Source organism: Egretta garzetta, unplaced genomic scaffold (genome assembly GCF_000687185.1).
Source record: "Egretta garzetta isolate BGI_Z169 unplaced genomic scaffold, ASM68718v1 scaffold454, whole genome shotgun sequence".
In the NCBI taxonomy this organism is placed as follows: Eukaryota; Metazoa; Chordata; class Aves; order Pelecaniformes; family Ardeidae; genus Egretta; species Egretta garzetta.
In genome coordinates this window covers 55,865-73,777 of record NW_009259429.1, presented here as the reverse complement: position 1 = coordinate 73,777, position 17,913 = coordinate 55,865, and the positions used below count along the sequence as shown (strand labels likewise).

The following is a 17,913-nucleotide window of genomic DNA, read 5'->3' as shown; positions in this document are numbered from 1 at the left end:
GGCCCCCGCCCGCTGCGCTGCCCGATCTCCTCCCAGGTGAAGAATCGCAGCGCCCCCCCTGCCACGGGGTCCCCATCCTGCTCTTCACGCACTTCCCCGGCACCCCGCAGCGGTGCCATCGTCCTCCTTCCCTCCTGCTTCTCCAGCTCCAGCACCCCGGTCCTGCCACGGCATATAAGGGTGGGACATGTCCTAACCTGCCCCAGGCCTCCGCCCTCCTCCTTGTCCCATCCCTGGGAGGCCAGCGGAGAAGCTTTGGGAAAGGCAAGCGATGCTGGGCTGCAGGCAGAGATCCTGCACCAGCTCCAGCTGCTCTTCGTTTCGCGTGTCCCCCCTCCCCGAAATTGCTTCTTCACTTCTCTGGCAGCTGCAGTGCAATCCAAGCATGCAAAACATAGCAGTAACTACAGGTAAAGGATATCTGACCACTTCAGGGGTTTTCTCAGCTAGCTCGTTTGGTTCCCAAGATAGGCTTCCCGGGCTCTGCCAGTCAGGGAAAACTTCACTTAAAATATGCCTCTGATTAACCCGTTGTTAGCCAGAAAGATAATACCACTCTGCAGCTTAGTTTAGATGTTACAATCCATGAACCCCTTTGCAAGAAACAAAGTTATGCACAGTCTTATGCCCAATTTAAAAAAACAAAAGCCAATCACTTGAGAACTCAGTATTCTATTTAGAACCTGATGAAAACCCATATTTCTGTATTTGCAGTTCTCCAGCACTCAGAGCAAGAACGGAGCAGGGAGGAGGAGGCTTCCACAGTGCCCTTTACAGCAATAAATAATACTCTTCTCAGAGCTCTGCACTTGATGCTTCTGTTGCCTTGGATAAGCGCACACAAAATGTTGTACCAGGTTCTGCTGGTAGGTTGTGAAATTGCTTTTTCTTCCTCCCCCCCTGCACCCTTCTTGTTTGTAAAATTATTAAGTAAACTATTGACTTGGGGACCCCAGGAAATTAGTATTAATTGCAAAACAGCACTGGATTCAGCATTTCCTATCTTTCTAAACAATCATAGCATTCACATCATTTTCTCTTCTCAAAACAGACCATAAAGTCTTGTAAAGATTATAAACGTGTGACTGAGTCAATGACATCTTTATTCCACAAAAAAATGCATGTTAAAGCCCACGTCAGCATCAGCCCAGACGGAGGAGCACACAGTTAAGATAGAGTTTTTGAAGCATGTGATCAAAGCTGAAATTAATTTGGCTGAGTTACTGTCTTTTGGTGGTTTGCAGTATTTCATTTAAATTAATTCCTAGACATTTGCAACATTTCTCACACCTCTACTTGCATTTTTTTTCCTCAGTGCTCATTTGCTTTTGAGGCTGCTTGGACTAGTAAACTTCTCAGTTGATAATAATTCTGCAGCCTGTATTTCAATTTGAGTCCCCATCCCTGGGGGTATTTAAAAGCCGGGCAGACGAGGTGCTTAGGGACGTGGTTTAGTGGTGAGATAACAGGGTTAGGGTAACAGTTGGGCTTGATGATCTTAAAGGGCTTTTCCAACCTAAACAATTTTGTGATTCTGTGGTTCTAGATTAGAAATACTGATCCAGAGAACCATGAGAAATCTCATATAGTTAGCCCAGTTAAGTTGTTTAAATAGTGTTTATGGCTCTTCCCCTTCATAAGAAGGTGTGAAAAGACTAAAGTTGATTCCTCAGCCCAGCTCCCAATGACAGCCAATCCAATAAGACGCCTTAAAAAGAAATTTGTCATTATCATCGATCTCTTTCTTGGCTTCTCCCCTGTCATACACGGCAGTCAGAAAACATCTTTTCCTTCTCGTTCCTGGGCTTTTCCATCCCTTAGGCTAACATTTGGTACTTTTTTACAAAACATGTTTTTATAACATTTGAGATAAGCCATCTCCAGTACACACCTTTGGGAGTACAGCAGAACTTGTTCCTTTTATCTTCGCTCTTACACTGAATACTCAACATGGAATATTCAGCAGAAGAGGAGGAAGAATTCAGCCCCCTGTCCTATGTTCTTACCTCCTTTGCTGCTTTTTCTGACCCTCAAATCCTGCATGACTTTAAACAGCTTCAACAGTATCACTGAGTTCATCTTTTTCTCCACCTTTCTGAGGATACTCAGATGGCCAGGGCAAACCTAGCCATACACAAGAGAAATAAGTTCAAATCCCCTGGACATTTTACCTTTTCAGTACATCACGGGTTGCTGGGTAAAATATAAAATTACCTTTTTCTCCTGTCATCTCTGATGTAAAACTGCAGCCACCCCTGGATCAGTAAGACAGGCAGGGAAAAGCTTTTCCCCCAAGGTTGTCAGCCGCTCAGCTGCCCTCAGTAAGCTTCTCAACTGGGTGGAAGACATGCATGCCCTTAGACTGCCACAGGCGAGGTTCAGAAAAAAACCCCAAACCAAAACTAACTTCTGTGCATGATTGAGAAACTGGTGTTTGGGAACTTTAGTGAGAGGTATTACGCGGCACTGAGAACCTGGTGATTTCAGGAGATCGGCAACCGCTTAGCTAGGGCTTTAGATTTTAAGAACTGCTCTCAAGCACCAGGCTATGTAGTCCTTCCATGGATGTCTGTCAAACCCTGGGATAACTGAAGCTTTAATTACTCAGGAACGAGCCACACAACCCATTCAGAAAAGGACCAGGCTGTTACATGGGCTGTATGGCACTCGTTGTATCAGCCTGCAGACAGCACTCCGATAGAAATGCTGATAATAATAATAATAATTGCTACTGTATCAGCCAGCGTTTGCAATGGAACAATACATTTGGTAACAATCAATTAATTAATCTGAACCACAGCTATTACATCAAGTTGCCAGCTACTCAAGTTTTTTACTGGAATACTCTGTTAAGCTAAACTTAAGCATTTCCAGTATTGCAGCTCTCTGCTTTGAGGTTTTGCAATCTGTATTTTCACAATAAAGCATCTCAGCTGCTAAAAAGATAAAAATCAAATTATGACTTGATGTTTACCCGATATCCACTTGTTCTCTCACATATCCCATGGTTTTATGCTCAGTAATCCATTCTTCCTTTCCTTGGGTGAAGTGGACCAAGCCTGCGTTATGGTCCTTTCTGGAACCCTAGTGTTAATACATACATCATCAGGCCAAATTAAAAAAAAAAAAAAAAAGATTTGGGGCAGAGCTAGATGGATCTTGTATGCAGGGTAAAATCTGAACATTGATTTTTTCAAATTGAGCTGTTGTACCTCATAAGTGGTTAATATATTTACTGACTCTGAATGGAACTCTATTAGCTCCCCTTCTGCATGCCTGAAAAATATTTTGAATTGTGGTGAATAGCCAGAAAGAAGACAGAGTATTGATTTGCCTGATAAGCAGCGTATCAGACCCAATCAGAGGGTAATCAGACCTCTCTGTTTGCTACTTTGGACTGGTAGAAAGTCAATTCAGTGGATTGCATAGGCTGCTTCCTTTGGTAATGTAACCCAGTGAAATCTTTTTAATGGGTTCCTTTTTCATTACGGTTGCGTGAGCAGCAGTAACGATTTCACTGACAGACGATGCTATGGATTTCAACAATGCAAGTAACCAAAGGATGTAATCAGAGCAGCCAGCCACAAAACATACCCCAAAATCTCCATAAACAGGGGCCTGTGAAAACAGCACACAAAAAAAAAAGAGAAAGAAAAGAAAGAAGCACTAATTAAGCTGAGTAAGCCAGAACAAAATATAAACCATCAAAATAAAGTATGAGTTATAAAAAAGCAATACATAGGAGAATGCAAGTGGCATCCATAAGTAATTATTTGCAACCTGTTCCTTCTCTTTCTGATTCTTCCTGCTCATGTGGTGCAACAAGTTAGAGGAATGAGAAGTAGGATCAGTGCTATTTCTTGGAGTTGACAGCAACAAGCAGGAAAGACTGCTATGGTAGGGACCTGAAAAGGTCCTAATGTTTTACTGAGGACTTCTGATGTGGGACGGTTCAGCCAAACTGGTGCTATGGATAAGACTTTCCATGGGTCTGAAAGAATTTTGCATCTCCTGATGCTCATACCTGTAAAGTTCATGCTGGTTGCCTATGCCTATAATATGCTTTAGCCTTTCTGCTCCTCTGCTGGCTTCATTTTACAGTGTAACGAATCCAAGCTTGGCATCAAACTTGTCATATCAAGAAGTATACCAGGATGTGGTCCATGGCCTTTCAATATGTAAAGGGGACATACAAGGAAGACGTAGAAAGATATTTTACCAAGGCCTGTAGTGACAAGACAAGGAGCAATGGTTTTAAACTGAAAGAGGGTAGATTTAGATTGAACATAAGGAAGAACTTTCTTACGGTAAGGGTGGTGAGACAGTGGAACAGGTTGCCCAGAAAAATTGTTGATGCACCATCATTTTCATTGGCTATGGATCAAGATGACAAATGGACTTGTGTAAAAGTATAACAGAACTTCTTTTAAAGTCTTTATAGCTTTCGGGAAAGTTTATTACAAGAACACTGCAAAAATCCTTACAGATGGCACACGATATTGCAGAAAAAAATGAATCTTAAGCATGCTGATCCCTATTCCCTTCCAGTTCAAAACATTGCAACTGTTGTTTCTTCCTGGGACTACTTGATGGCCATGAACTCCCTTTTCTGCCATGAATTGAAGATCATGTTTTAGGGAAGAGATCACCAGTGGCATGTAGCTTAATCCAAACACTTCCTCTATAGCCACACAGCAGAGTGACATTGTTAGAGCAATAACAACGCTGGCAAGGACCTTTAGTAAATCTTTAGAAATTCTTCATTGCACTTTGGTCACGGTCCTGAATGCTGGTCTAGAAAAGACTCAGGTAAGCAAGGTTCTGCTAAATAGTGGGTTAGTGGAGCAACTGATGTGGCACAGAGGTAATGTTGACCATATTCTCTCCAGATGTTCCCCATTTTTTGGGTGTGCTCCACTAGTTAACTAGCACTGTGTTTAGAGGTCCTTCTTGATAAGGACACAGCAAAGGTGGTTTCTCTTTGTGCTACTTTGCAGAAATTTCTGAAAGATTAAAAAATGTAACCCAGTGGAGAAAAAGAGGTGAAGAATGTGTGAAAAGGCCAGAAGTTTGGAGGAAAAAAACCACTGTATTCTGATGGAAAGACTTCTGATGCTCATGCCTAGCAACTTGCTGCTGCACACCACTGAAGACGTTGTTGTGCTCTGGCTGCTGTGTTTGCATGGGGCACCTATGCTGAAACACAGCTGTAAGGTTTTGCAGTACGAATGGAAGAGTGTCATTGATGGAGCTGTATCCTTGTATCTCCATATGATGTAACATCTTCTTTCATAAGAACAGATCTTATCTCCTCCCCCCCAAAAAGCATCAGTGTGTGACTCAAGATTTGCAGCACAAACTTGCTGAATAGAAAGAATGATATAATCTTTTTTCAAAGTCACACCATGTTACACCCTTTTTGGCTAGTACAACGGATTAGGCCCTGCTCTAGTGATAACTGCACCCACAATCAGGGGGTGGATGTCTTAACTCCTTGAAGAAATTATCGAAACATATGGAAGTATTCTCCCACCAACTTCTCACTTTTAACAACTTATATTCCTATTTATCTCATTTGAACTCGCTTTTCAAAGCACCCAATCACAACAGCTCTATCTAAATCAGACCAGAAGTTCCCTATCACAAATTCAGTGCTGAAGAGGCACTTAATATGTGGCTCTGCATGTCTGAACAAGGCAGGTAGGATCGTCAAGATGAAGGAGAAGCTTCCCAAAGCCGTGGCAACTCAAAGGTCATTCAAGCAAAGCTATGAATACGTCGCAAGAATAGGAAAGAGAAGAACTTGCACAAAATATACCAAGAATGTATATTCTTTGTGGTGTGGTGGTTTGTGGGAACTATTACTGCGTGTTGCCACTGGGGAAGGATAGCTCGTTCAGTACCTGAACAGTCTGACTTAATTTTTCAAGTTTCTCTCTAACTCGGGCAATACAGCAAAGGAAACAGGCATTCGCCTGCCACTCCTGGGGTATGTTAACATGGAGTAACTTCTAGTACTGTTAATAGCATAAATGGAAGATAAGATGCGAAAGGGTACAAAAGTTATGGAAGAATCTGCACTCACATGCTTAAAGTTGCTGCAGAACAGAAGAGATTTTGTAACGTTAATGGGGAAGCGATTTCTCCCACCAGCCTTGTTTCTCACCCCTCAAACTTTACAATGCATGGCAGCAATTGCCTTGCTGCTACAACAGAGAACAGGAAGGCGTAATAAAGAATCACGTACTACCTCTACTCCAACCCACATGTAAGATTGAGTGCATGATAATTTAGTCCCGTGGGAAGCATTATTCTCTTACTAGGACAAGAAGTAGGAAATTCAGCAACTGAAAGCTTTATCAGTCTATAGAGCTTTCCCTCGTGTTACCCTGTTCCATTTAGAGAGCAGCTGTTCTACCAACTCAAATGCCTGAAAATCAGGGAAGAGTTAAAGTATTTCAAACTCAGTCATGCGAAGAATTGAAAACAGAGTTATGCCCAGATCTTTGCGTTGTTTGATGTTGTCCTAATCTACCACTCTCTACCCTAATAATCTCCTATCTATCTAATCTCCTCTCTCTTTCTTCATTTCCCCCTACATACAGACACTCTTACTTTGTATTTAGGTCTAGATTCATCATACCTAACTTAAGTGTCTTATTTCAGTTAACTGCCTATGTTAGGAGGCCAGACAGACTCTCCCTGGCTGGTGCGATGAGATACACACTTTAAGTGGATGATTCAATGTTATGTGGCCATAGCTTACCCCATACAGATCACTACACTGTCTCAAAATTTGGATCTTTTTAGTCTCTTGGTGAGTGACACCAGGATCCTGTCACTACACTTTCACCTCCCTACCGTCAAATGCACAAATCAAACAAGAACTGCTTCCCTCCTGGTAATCTCCATGGCAAGATAATCCCTATTTCTTGCTACTTGATATAATCTATGCAAACCAGCACAGATATGAGTTATGGCTGAGTATTTGAAATCTTACACGTAACACTGACCTCTGGACACAAAAGGGTAAGAGAGAGGCTGAAATCCCATAGAAAGTCTTGGCTCTTCCAGATAATCCTGTACCACGGCATTGCTAAATTGACCTCTCAGGTCATTAACTGCTTACATGTTAGGTGTACCTGGAATATTCTTGGCTGATTTCCCCTTCACACTGCCCATCTGTGAGGGAGAGAGGGATTAATACTACATACTTCTTAATTTCTTAGTCCTTGGTTTTCAGAAATATGTCATAATAGTAATTATTTCCTTTCTTAACCTTCAGAGAGTGATGTTCTGATGAAGGTAGTATTTAGAAAAGGCCAAAGGAACAGCCGAGTAACTAAATATGTTTTAGCAAAAGCAACAAAAGACATTGGGATTATGGAAGGAAAGGACCATAACAAATCTCAAATTATATGGTATAGAAAGTGAAACATGGTTCTCACTGGTGATGGAAAGTCAGCAGAGAGACTTTGTTAAGGGTAGTAATTACATTGCCATCACACCAGTGGAGAAGTGCAGAAAAACTTGGAATCACTCATGTTCTTAAAGCAAATCTTGAGAGAAACTTGTGACAGTGTCCACAGTGACTGCATATATTCTTATGGAAAGGAAGACAAAGAGAAGGGCATTCTTTAACGCATGTGCCACTTTTTCCTGTACAGGACAAGAGCTGTGAATTCTAAGAGATGAAGCAGCACAGCGCTAGGAAGCCAGCGATAATTTCCTGCACGTGGAGCTTATAGACTGTGGCCACACTTTGCAGAGATTCACAGAACTCTTTGTGGAAAGCTTTGTCTATGTTAGTATTTGGAGAAAACTGGTTATTACAACTTGCCTCATAAGATAAAGATCCACCCAGCCTTCCCATCGGAGGTATGTCCACAGGTACAGGCAAGTCACATCAAATAGTAGGTGAGAACGCGTTGCACAATACTATAAATTACCTTCCTGAGAAGTTGATTCTATAACAATATGGGGAGAACATGTACTTCTTTCACTAGATCGCATGGAAAGCGCTTCATCTCTTTAAGCACTACATCAGTGAGAGCAAACGTAGTATTTCTTCGCACCTACTGGGCTCCTACAAAGAATGGCTTAAGATCACATTGTTCTACAAAATTTAAATACATCTCTATAAATTACAGTCATATTCATTCCTGACTTTTCATTTGGAGAAAAATACTGGCAACATCACCTGAAAATTTGCTCTTTTAACTTCCAATCATGCAATCAGCACAGCATTTCTCTGATCTATCAAGTAGCCCTCGCCCTTTACTTTTGAATTCATTTTTCTGTGGAATGGGCAACCAACAGTTTGCACAATCATCTAGAAGAGGTGTCCCCAGTCTTGTAAAAGACCCCTAATTTTTTTCTTTCACTACTGATAATTCCTTGGCTGATAAAAGTTTCTTTTTTTCTTTTTCAAAGGTGCACCGCAGCATTGGCTTGTAGACAGTGTTGCTCTCCCATGGCTTTCTCCCCCTTGTTTCTTGTAGGTGATTATCAGACAGTAGCACTGCCCCTCTCAAGACATCGTTAATGAAAACAGCACTTAGGAAATTATTTCAGGATTTAGAAATTTATTATATTCTTTCTCAGCCTTTGAAATCCCATGTGATCCCAGCCAGATCGTGTTAGAATCGTAGAATATCTCAAGTTGGAAGGGATCCATAAGGGTCATCGAGTCCAGCTCCTCTCTGTTGGCAGAGAAAAACTCAGTGCCCATGTGTACGTGCTCTAGACACGCTAAATGAACAAGAATGAGTTATCTTGAGTGAGGCTGAGCTCATATGGCTCTAGATTTAACTCTTTCAGGTAATTCAGGCATTGGAAACAGTAGAGCCACCTGACATTTTCCTGGGCTAATATAGCCAATATGGCAGCACTGCAAATACATTTTTAAAAGAAAGCATGTTAATATTTACTCACACTAAAGGGTGCTCAGGCAATATATACAGGATACTGAACGTGCAGACTGTATAGAAAAGGACTTTTAATTTGACAGCTTCCTTTGCTCTGTTTGTGACTGGGTAATACAGAAACAGAAAGACCTGAAAATGAAGGATGGAAGAATGTGGCTATAAAATCCTAACAAAAAAGGGAAGATTTAAACACAGCAGTAGGTAAACCTAAGTATTTTTAACTCATCTTTATTTCACTAAATTGCAAGTAGATAATTTCCTTTAACAAACTAACCTCTTTTTATCATCTACAGGATTATGGTGTAGAGCAGTACAGATATAGAAAGTGGTCCACGGCATCTCTCTGTCTCAAAAAAGGATGATGTGAGTATCAGAATAGTTTGGATACAATGAATGAATTCATTCACTTACCTTCAGCTGTCTAAAAATGCATAATTAAGTGATTTATTTGTCCTTGCTCTATAACAATTTGAGAAAAACGGACAGCATAAATTACACATAGAGATGGCTATCTCGCTTCATTGACAAGAGAACCTAGGAGGCAAGATGAATCCTATTTAATGAGTCCTTCGGTGTTAGTGTTGATAAGGTTCTTTTTCTGAGCAGTCATTGCTGGATGTAGCACAAGTTTAAAATTTAAAGGAAACTGAAGCACTTGAGATCCACTCGTATTTTCTTTGTGTTCCTTCCCTTTGTTATGGACAATGACCATCTTATCTCTTCATCTTCTCTTTCATAGGTGAAATAACAGAGTTCTTTAAGGAATTTACTTTCAGCTATCACCACCATTTCTTTTTTTTTTTTTTTTGAATGATTGAAACAAATTTCAGAAGAGGTCTAAAGAAGCAATTGAACGAGAAAAACAGTTAAAATAACCTTTTGCAGAGTTACTCTCCTACAACCTCTCCTATGAGGACAGGCTGAGAGAGTTGGGCTTGTTCAGCCTGGAAAAAAGAAGGCTGCGGGGAGACCTGATTATGGCCTTTCAATACCTAAAGGGGGCCTATAGGAAAGATGGGGAAAATCTTTTTAGTAGGGCCAGCTGTGACAGGACAAGGGGTAATGGTTTTAAACTAAACCAGGGTAGGTTTAGACTAGATATAAGGAAGAAATTCTTTACAATGAGGGTGGTGAAACACTGGAATGGGTTGCCCAGAGAGGCAGGGGGGGGTCCATCCCTGGAAACATTCAAGGCCAGGTTGGATGGGGCTCTGAGCAACCTGATCTAGTTAGCGGTGTCCCTGCTGACTGCAGGGGGGTTAGACTAGATGACCTCTAGGGGTCCCTTCCAACCCAAAACATTCTATGATTCTATGATTCTATGAATTATCTCTTACAATTACCAATGTGCATTCACTGTCCCTCACCTTTAGTAATGAGTCTACATGATTCTTCTTTATTCTCCCCAAGGGAAGCAGTATATTAAAATCGCGGCCAAGTTATTCAACCAATCTCAACTGAGAATTGGTGCATTGCACACGTCGAATTGTCTTACAAAATCCTAGACACCCACTCACTCTCTGAGAACAATTCAGCCACTTTTATTTGAGGGAAATGAGGGGGAGCAAAGCAGGGCAGTACAATTCATTCTGTCAGTTAGGGACAATTATCAAGATTAAAAGGGAGGTTCTATATTTTGTAGCTGGACTGGTTCCTTGCACAACCTGTGCCTAGCACCTACCAGGTTACCTAATTCCCTTGTTTCACCTGAAGGGACTGGATCCACATTTCATCACAACTCACCCCTTCCTTTAAGATCTTCTTCCTTCTGCTTCCCCACTAAGGGGAAAGAAGCAGAAATGGGAACTTAACGCTAGCTCTTGTGTTAGCCAAACCGCACAAATCATTCTTGCTTGCCAAACAGAATTTATGAGGTTAACAGAGACTTTGGTGTGCCATTGCATTTGGAAATGTAAATTTGTCTAGATGGCATAGGTATAGGATATATGCCAACTTACTTCATGTCCCCAGGCCCAGAATTGCCTCTAGCTCTTCAAATTACGTGGGTTTATTAACTGCAACTTCAGCATTGTAAAACAAAGCTACAATTCAAACAATCAATGCCACATAAATCACAGGCAAGTCACCTTCATCTGTGCCTTTGAATATGTATAACACTAATAAATATCTGTTGAAAGCTTCTTACATGTTGATAAGGAACCATAAAAATAATTATATAATTCCTTTATAGTAGAAGCGTAGTGGTCCAACATGCAAAGAACAGATAATATAATTCAGTTAACCAATATAAGCGGTGTTAAGTAGCTGAGCATAGATAAATGAATGTTGCATTGTGGTACCACCTTTAAGAGAGTTATTATATTAGAAACACCTTTGTACAAGGGCAGCAAATTGTCGTATGTTGTTGCTCATGCTCAGAGACAGAACAAGCAGCTGCACACTGTTCAGTTAAGCTCAAAGTTTTCTGTGTCCTACTTAGCTATAATTGAAGTTTCTTATTTTTCAAATGGAACTTTTGACTGTCTTCTCCAAAAACAATGTTTAGTGAATCTATAAGGTTAAAGTTAATAGTTTTATCCATAAACGTAATCAAAGGTAGCAAAATTATTTTCAACCTTTTTTTTCTTTTTTGTTTGCTTATTTCAGACTAAGATAGGAGATTTTGTGGTTACCTCTCTGGTACTGTCTTCAGCCAGTGCCAGCCATTTCCTCCCTCCCTTTCTGTTCTGTCCCCTTTTCCTTCCCCCTCTCCAAGCCCAGTTGTCTTCAATGCTTTTTGTAAGGCCTGAAGAGTGCAAGGATGAGGTAGACAAAGGGTACCAACCAGGCAGAGGGAAATAAGTAGTCTTGGCATTATGTCGTGAGTGGCTTGAAAGGCAAAAAATACAGTTATTGATATAAAACAGTGAGTTAACAAAGTTTAATGTAATGGTAAATGCATCAGTGGTTTATAAGATTTGTTGGCAAGGTACACTTGGTTATTTAGCGAACAGAGGACATGGTCAGACAAAACTGTCAGGGAGACCCTCCCATTACATCATGAGGTTCAGAAAAGATCCCCTTGCTTTCTAAACTCCTTCCTTAGAGAGGAGTCTAGGTGCGGCTGGATCCAGTCCTAGTCCCAGACTTAGTCAACGGTTTATGTCTAAAGGATTATGTGTGCACAATCAATCCTTTATATCACTTAGCTAAGGTTTCAAAGTTTAGCATGCTATTAGCCACTTACCGAGAATCTGTTGTGGTAAGGAATCTCTCAACCTGAAGGAGTAACCTTGAGAGACATCCCTGCTCAAGGGGAGATCCTGGTGTGCAGCCCGCTGCCATGCAGGGGAGCTCCAAGGGCTCTTAGGCTGCTCACTGTTTATGGAGATAAGGTGATTTGCTCATAGTCATATTTGCATCTTAGGTGGACACATTGCACAACAGCCCTTGGCTATTGTCTTGTTATCTGTCTCCCCTGAATCCACTTCATAATGGATGCATCCATCACGACCAGATGCATCTATCATGACCACCACCGGTGGTTATCACTTGAGCAGAGTTATGGGAAGAGGTCGGGGAGCGGGAGGAGCACACCGCCACAGATAGTAATCTAAACCTAAGGAGGACTGCATGGTCCCTAAGGTTTGTGGGCAATTTTCAATCTACAATGCGTAGTCCAGGAAGGCCAGATAACCCCCGTGGTTCAAAGAAACCGGGAAGGCTTGTGCACAAACAGAGTATTATGTTCTGAGAGGTCCAGGTACCATGGGTCAGGGAAGTCTGTAGCTCTATCCACATGACCACACTGAAGAGCTCGTCCACAGCCTGAGTTTGGAGATATACCACAGGAACTATCCAGGCATGCACCAATTTCCTTCTGTAGCCTTGTTTTCATGAAGGACATGCCAAGTGTACAGACCCAATTGAGAGTGCTAGCAAAGCCCTCAAACCCTTGGTCAGTATGGCCCCCTCCACCTTGGATGTCCTCCTCTAGACCTTGGGTGCTTGTAGGACATGGGACCTTAGGCCAAAGGTTGAAATGTAATGACAGATAGAGTCTACAAGAACCTGAAACCTGACGATGACCCACTCATCAGAGTATTCTTCGAAAGTTAAAAAAGACTTTCATTCCAAATTCAAGCTCTTTGGATGTGAAGAAAATTTTGAAATGAAGCGAGTGAGTAACTACTGCAGTCCTCAGCAGCATTAGACACTGAGGTGTTTTCCCTCACTGCTATATCTTCAGAAACTTATCTGAACCACCCCAGTTACAAAAATGTATACTGCAAAAACGATGGAGCATGTAGGACAGCCTATACAGTGAATAGAATCTGTTATTACAATCAGCAGTATATGAGTTACAGCTGCTGTTAGACTGTTAGAAGCAGTTTCATACCTACTATGGTAAGTTTTTTTATTTCATGGATGTGCTGCCAGGACCCTTATGATAAAGTTTAAATGTAAGCTGTTCTATCTGCAGTGTATGCTTAGCTCTCTACCTACAGCCTTAGGAGCACAGGATGGAAAGTTTGACAGGTCTCAAACAGTCATTAGAAAAGACATTCATAAATTATGATAAATACTTATATATTTGCTTGCACAATCCCTGCATAAGTTCCATGGAGCGACTGCACATTTTATTTTTCTTTTCTGATTTCATCAGATCAGTTAGCCCAAGAATCTAATCATTTGATGTAGATACTCAGTTGCTCAAAGTCTAAGAACCTGTCCTCACGATTGTTTGTGCTTACCAGTTAATTTCACGCTTGCTTGTTTTTGTTAGAAGATTATTTTATGCTCTTCATTTAAAGCTGGCCTGTATTATTGAAAGAGGAATTGGCAAAAGCACAGGAGTTTAACTATTCCCAGTTGATTTTTACTGCAGCTTTTACAAATTATGGGTCAGCAAAGGATAACAGAGAGAAACAGTTCACAGGAGTTTATTCAGGGTACGCATAATTTAAAACTATCTAAACAAAACAGAAGATAAAAAGGCTTTGGTAAAATGCCAAAAAAAAGCATCCTTAAAAGATAAAGAAATGTTACAACAGAGGCAGACAAAGAAGCTACTGAGGTAAGCAAAAGTATTGCCCAGCCTCAAAAAAAGGAACCAGGAAAATTATAATGCCTGATAAGAATAAAGAAGAGGTAAACAATGTGGACTCAAGGAGGCGAATTTTCACACGCACCTGAAGTATCCCATTTCCCAGTTCCTGAGATTCCCTGGGCAGCTGCCATAAGGAGAGAAGGGTTACTGTGAACTTCCCTGTAAACATTTGGGGAAGAACACCACATGCATAAAAGAATCTGGCTGGTCCTCCCAAATACCCTTGTTGTGTCTCCCTTTTCTGTTGCTAGCAAAGACTCGTGGGCTAACTGATGTTATGCCCTACGTAATATGAATCTGAGTTTATAGTGAGTCCTTCATGGAATTTCAGGCCGAGGACCACAGTCCATTTCTTTTCAGTCCTACATCCCCAAAATGATGGATCAAAAGCTCTCCTCTCCCGCTGAAAGTAGCTCACTGAGGCACAGACCCTAGATCTTTATTTGGATTTGTGATTACTCTTCCATAGGTTAACTCAATGGAATGCTTTTTTCTTCTGTGTCTATAGACACCAGGTTCTAGTCTGGTATTTTCATTAGGTGTACCATGATCCGCCCGGAGGATTAACCTTGAGAAAAAATTGATTGCAGTTTAAAAACACATTTCCTAAGTGTTTTGCACCAGCTCAGCAGGATAGATATTAGTAGATATCATACAAGTAATTGCATTTTACTTCTCTTAATTGCTCCTAATCCTTGATTAGACAAACGAGGCCTTGGATGACACCTGTGGGATACTTCTGAAAATCCAAGTGGAATACTAATTGTTTAATCTTAGCCCTGGGCAGCTACTAGTTGCTTATATACTGATTGCTCACAGGTTACCAACCTAAGGAGGTGGTGATGCCAGCCACACAAACCACCCCACGGTATATTGACTGGAAGTGCTGTCATTTGGACCGGGAACATAAAGCTTGACAGCAGCTGGGATTTTACCTGGGAGATCTGGATCTTGAAATATGACCATCTATATAGCAGGATCTCCCTGTGTCCTGGGGCAAAAGACTAAGGGCAACATAATTAAATTAATTGGAAACTAAAGGGATAGTATCAGGGATATCATGCAATTTAATTTCCCTTTGTAGGAGGCACATAAGGGGCTCTGTGAGCTGCAGACTGAGGCCAAGGAATGAGCTTCCGTTAGCCTAGGCTGTTGGAGGCAGGCCCAACGACTACTAGCGTGTCACAGGATGTTACATGGTGCACGCAAAGGAGACGCAACACTAAGCCCAGGCCATGACATCACACCCATAAACTCCCCATGGACGTAACCTAATCAGGAGAGAGCTGTAAAACTTCTGCTATTTGTAATGCCTTGGTATTTATTCCAGACACTGACCACCTTTGGGGTTTTTAGGGGATGCATTTTCAGTGGTGGTATCAGCACTTGCTTTTCTATCGTGAGCCCTGCAGTTCTGGGTATTTTTCTTAACAGTTCTGTTCCCAACAATCACAAAAGTAAAAAAAAAAAATTAAAAAAACCCCTCTGTATTCATGAATAATGTGGAGTAGAAGAAGGGGTAAAAGGTGCCTTATGCTTACTCAGAAAAGCTTGCAACTTTGACCTCTCTACATAAGAGGAACTTAGAAATCGGTGAGTGCTGGGAGAAGGTTTTTTTGGGACAGGGGTAGGAGAAGGGGAAAGAATGCATTTCCTTTTAAGTTCTTAAACCATTCTTTTTTTTTTTTTAATTATTGGTGGTATTTGTAGGCTTTAAAAAAGCCCCATACTCTTAGTTTAACTCTGTAACTTGAATTTGGGGGTTTGACAATCTGATTTTAGATGTATTCTAGAAAAGGTTCATTTGTCCTGAATAAGGAAGTGGGACTCATTTTGACAGGAACTTCCCTGGGTTTCTGCAACATTCAAGATCCAGCTTGAAACAGGTTAAGAAATCACAATATCACCACATCAGCCCTGGAAGCAAACACCTACTGCAGTCACTGTGATGTTGCCAATAGCTTTCTGCAGTGGACCAGATTTTGATGTCCTGCCAGCATCACACCTTAGGAAATCTATGACCCCAACCATGACCCAGACCCCACCATGGTCACCTCACCCTTTACTTCCTGTTCTCCTCTCATCAACCAGGACCTTGATCTAAGTACCTATGTGCAGAATTTCTATTCAGAGCTTTTAAAATTAATACTCACCTGTTTTGTTTTGGTTTTTTTTTTTTCCCACAGCAGGCGCAGAGCTTACACGTAGCAATTAGCTGTGGGAAGTGGATAGAAAACGATTATGGACCCTCAAGAATCCGCACTGGTTACTCATGACCTGAGCTACTTCTGTATTTGCTGCACTACTGCATCATCCAGATGGAGCCTTCAGGTAGGCTGCATTGCAGGTATTTAAGTCATGCAATTTTGTGAGGAACATTAAAACAGGGCAAGTGGGGAGAGTTCTGAGGAACCAATGGGTCAAAAGGAGCAGATCTCACTGCCTTGGCTGGACAGGAGAGAAAAGGATTAGGTTCTTTGCCCTTTTCTTTCCTGGTCCATTTGAAAAAGAAATCACAGCTTGTAAGTGATAAACATCTTGAGCTTGTTTAGATTCGCTTTCCAAGAAAATGAGATTTAACAGGTGCCTACCTGTTTCTCAGCTCACTTTTCTTCCCACCCAACGACTTTTGAACTCATTGGGACCTCTACACCATGTCAAATTTGATTAAAATAAGCCAAGAATAAGTTCCTCCAAGTTTATATAAACTGACAATTGGTTCTGAAAGCTCGTTTGAGCATCTCCACTGAGGGCTGAGCTATTATGAGACAGAGAGGAACTAACAACCGTTAGAAAAAATAAAAATGAAAAACCCATTCAACTGGAACTTGCAGCTAAGGAAAATAAAGTTACGAGAAACTGGACTCTGTTACTGACACTTAAACTCCGTACTCCACTGTGCTCTCTCTTGAGACTTCTGTTAACTTACTTCACATGTTGGAGTGGAATAATATCCTTGCTTGTAGATTTATTTGAATTTGAAAATGCGCAGAATAACTAAATATTTGCCTTGGCCAGGCTGATCCTTTTTCTGTGTCTTGCTGCCTAATGCAGTTTTAGATCAAGATTTTACCACCAGACTAAATCCTCTTCCACTTTTTTGCTCGATGGATTGCAAGAAGAGGCTACGTGTATAAAGAGGCCGAGGAGCTATTCCTATATCCCATTTCTTGCAGAATAGTTTTTTTTGGAGGAATCTTGTGCCAAATGGAACTCAAGGACTCTGACCTGTCATCCAGACACTGAGTCTCTCCCCCTCAGAAAATAAGTCACCATAAGCTGATAGCACAGAACACCGTCTGTGGTTACCGAGGTAGTGTGAGACAGACTCTTCTCAGCGATGCCCAGCGGCAGGACAAGGGGCAATGGGCACAAACTGAAGCATAAGAGGTTTCAGTTGAACATACAGAAGAACTTCTTTACTTTGAGGGTGGCAGAGCACTGGAACGGGCTTCCCAGGGGGGTTGTGGAGTCTCCTTCTCTGGAAATATTCAAAGCCCGCCTGGATGATGTCCTGTGCAACCTGCTCTCGGTGAACCTGCTTTAGCCAGGAAGGTTGGACTAGATGATCTCCCAAGGTCCTTTCCAACCCTTGCCATCCTGTGACACGTGTCCTCCTGGACACTGGCAAACTCCTTACAGTATCCAAAATGATGTCAAGAAAGAAGGTGCTAGAGAAACGTGCCTGTTGCTTGCTTCTTTCTCCACATCATGTTGAAAAGCAACACTAATTGCATGTGAGGTGAAAATGCTGAACTGCCTTGTTTAGGCTTGCATGCAAGTAAGGTGTGTAGGCAAGTGCCTGCCAAGTTCTCTAGTTTATGAACAAGCCCTCACAATTTGTTGGAAAAACAGGTGAGTCAAATTCATTCAAAGAACAAGACACAGAGCAGTCAGGACACAGAGGGGAAAAACTGCAGCAAGGCACTCTTAGGA

The 17,913-nt window shown here is 41.5% G+C and overlaps 1 protein-coding gene across 1 annotated transcript in view; it reads right to left on the bottom strand.

Annotated features, from left to right (window-relative positions):
• Positions 1-119, bottom strand: part of LOC104124682 (acyl-CoA (8-3)-desaturase) — a 12,789-nt gene extending 12,670 nt beyond the window's left edge. The window contains exon 1 of the mRNA XM_009637050.2: positions 1-119. This exon is cut by the window's left edge and continues 48 nt beyond it. Within this exon, the coding sequence (XP_009635345.2) occupies positions 1-119 (119 nt within the window).
• Positions 120-17,913: the final 17,794 nt, after the last annotated feature.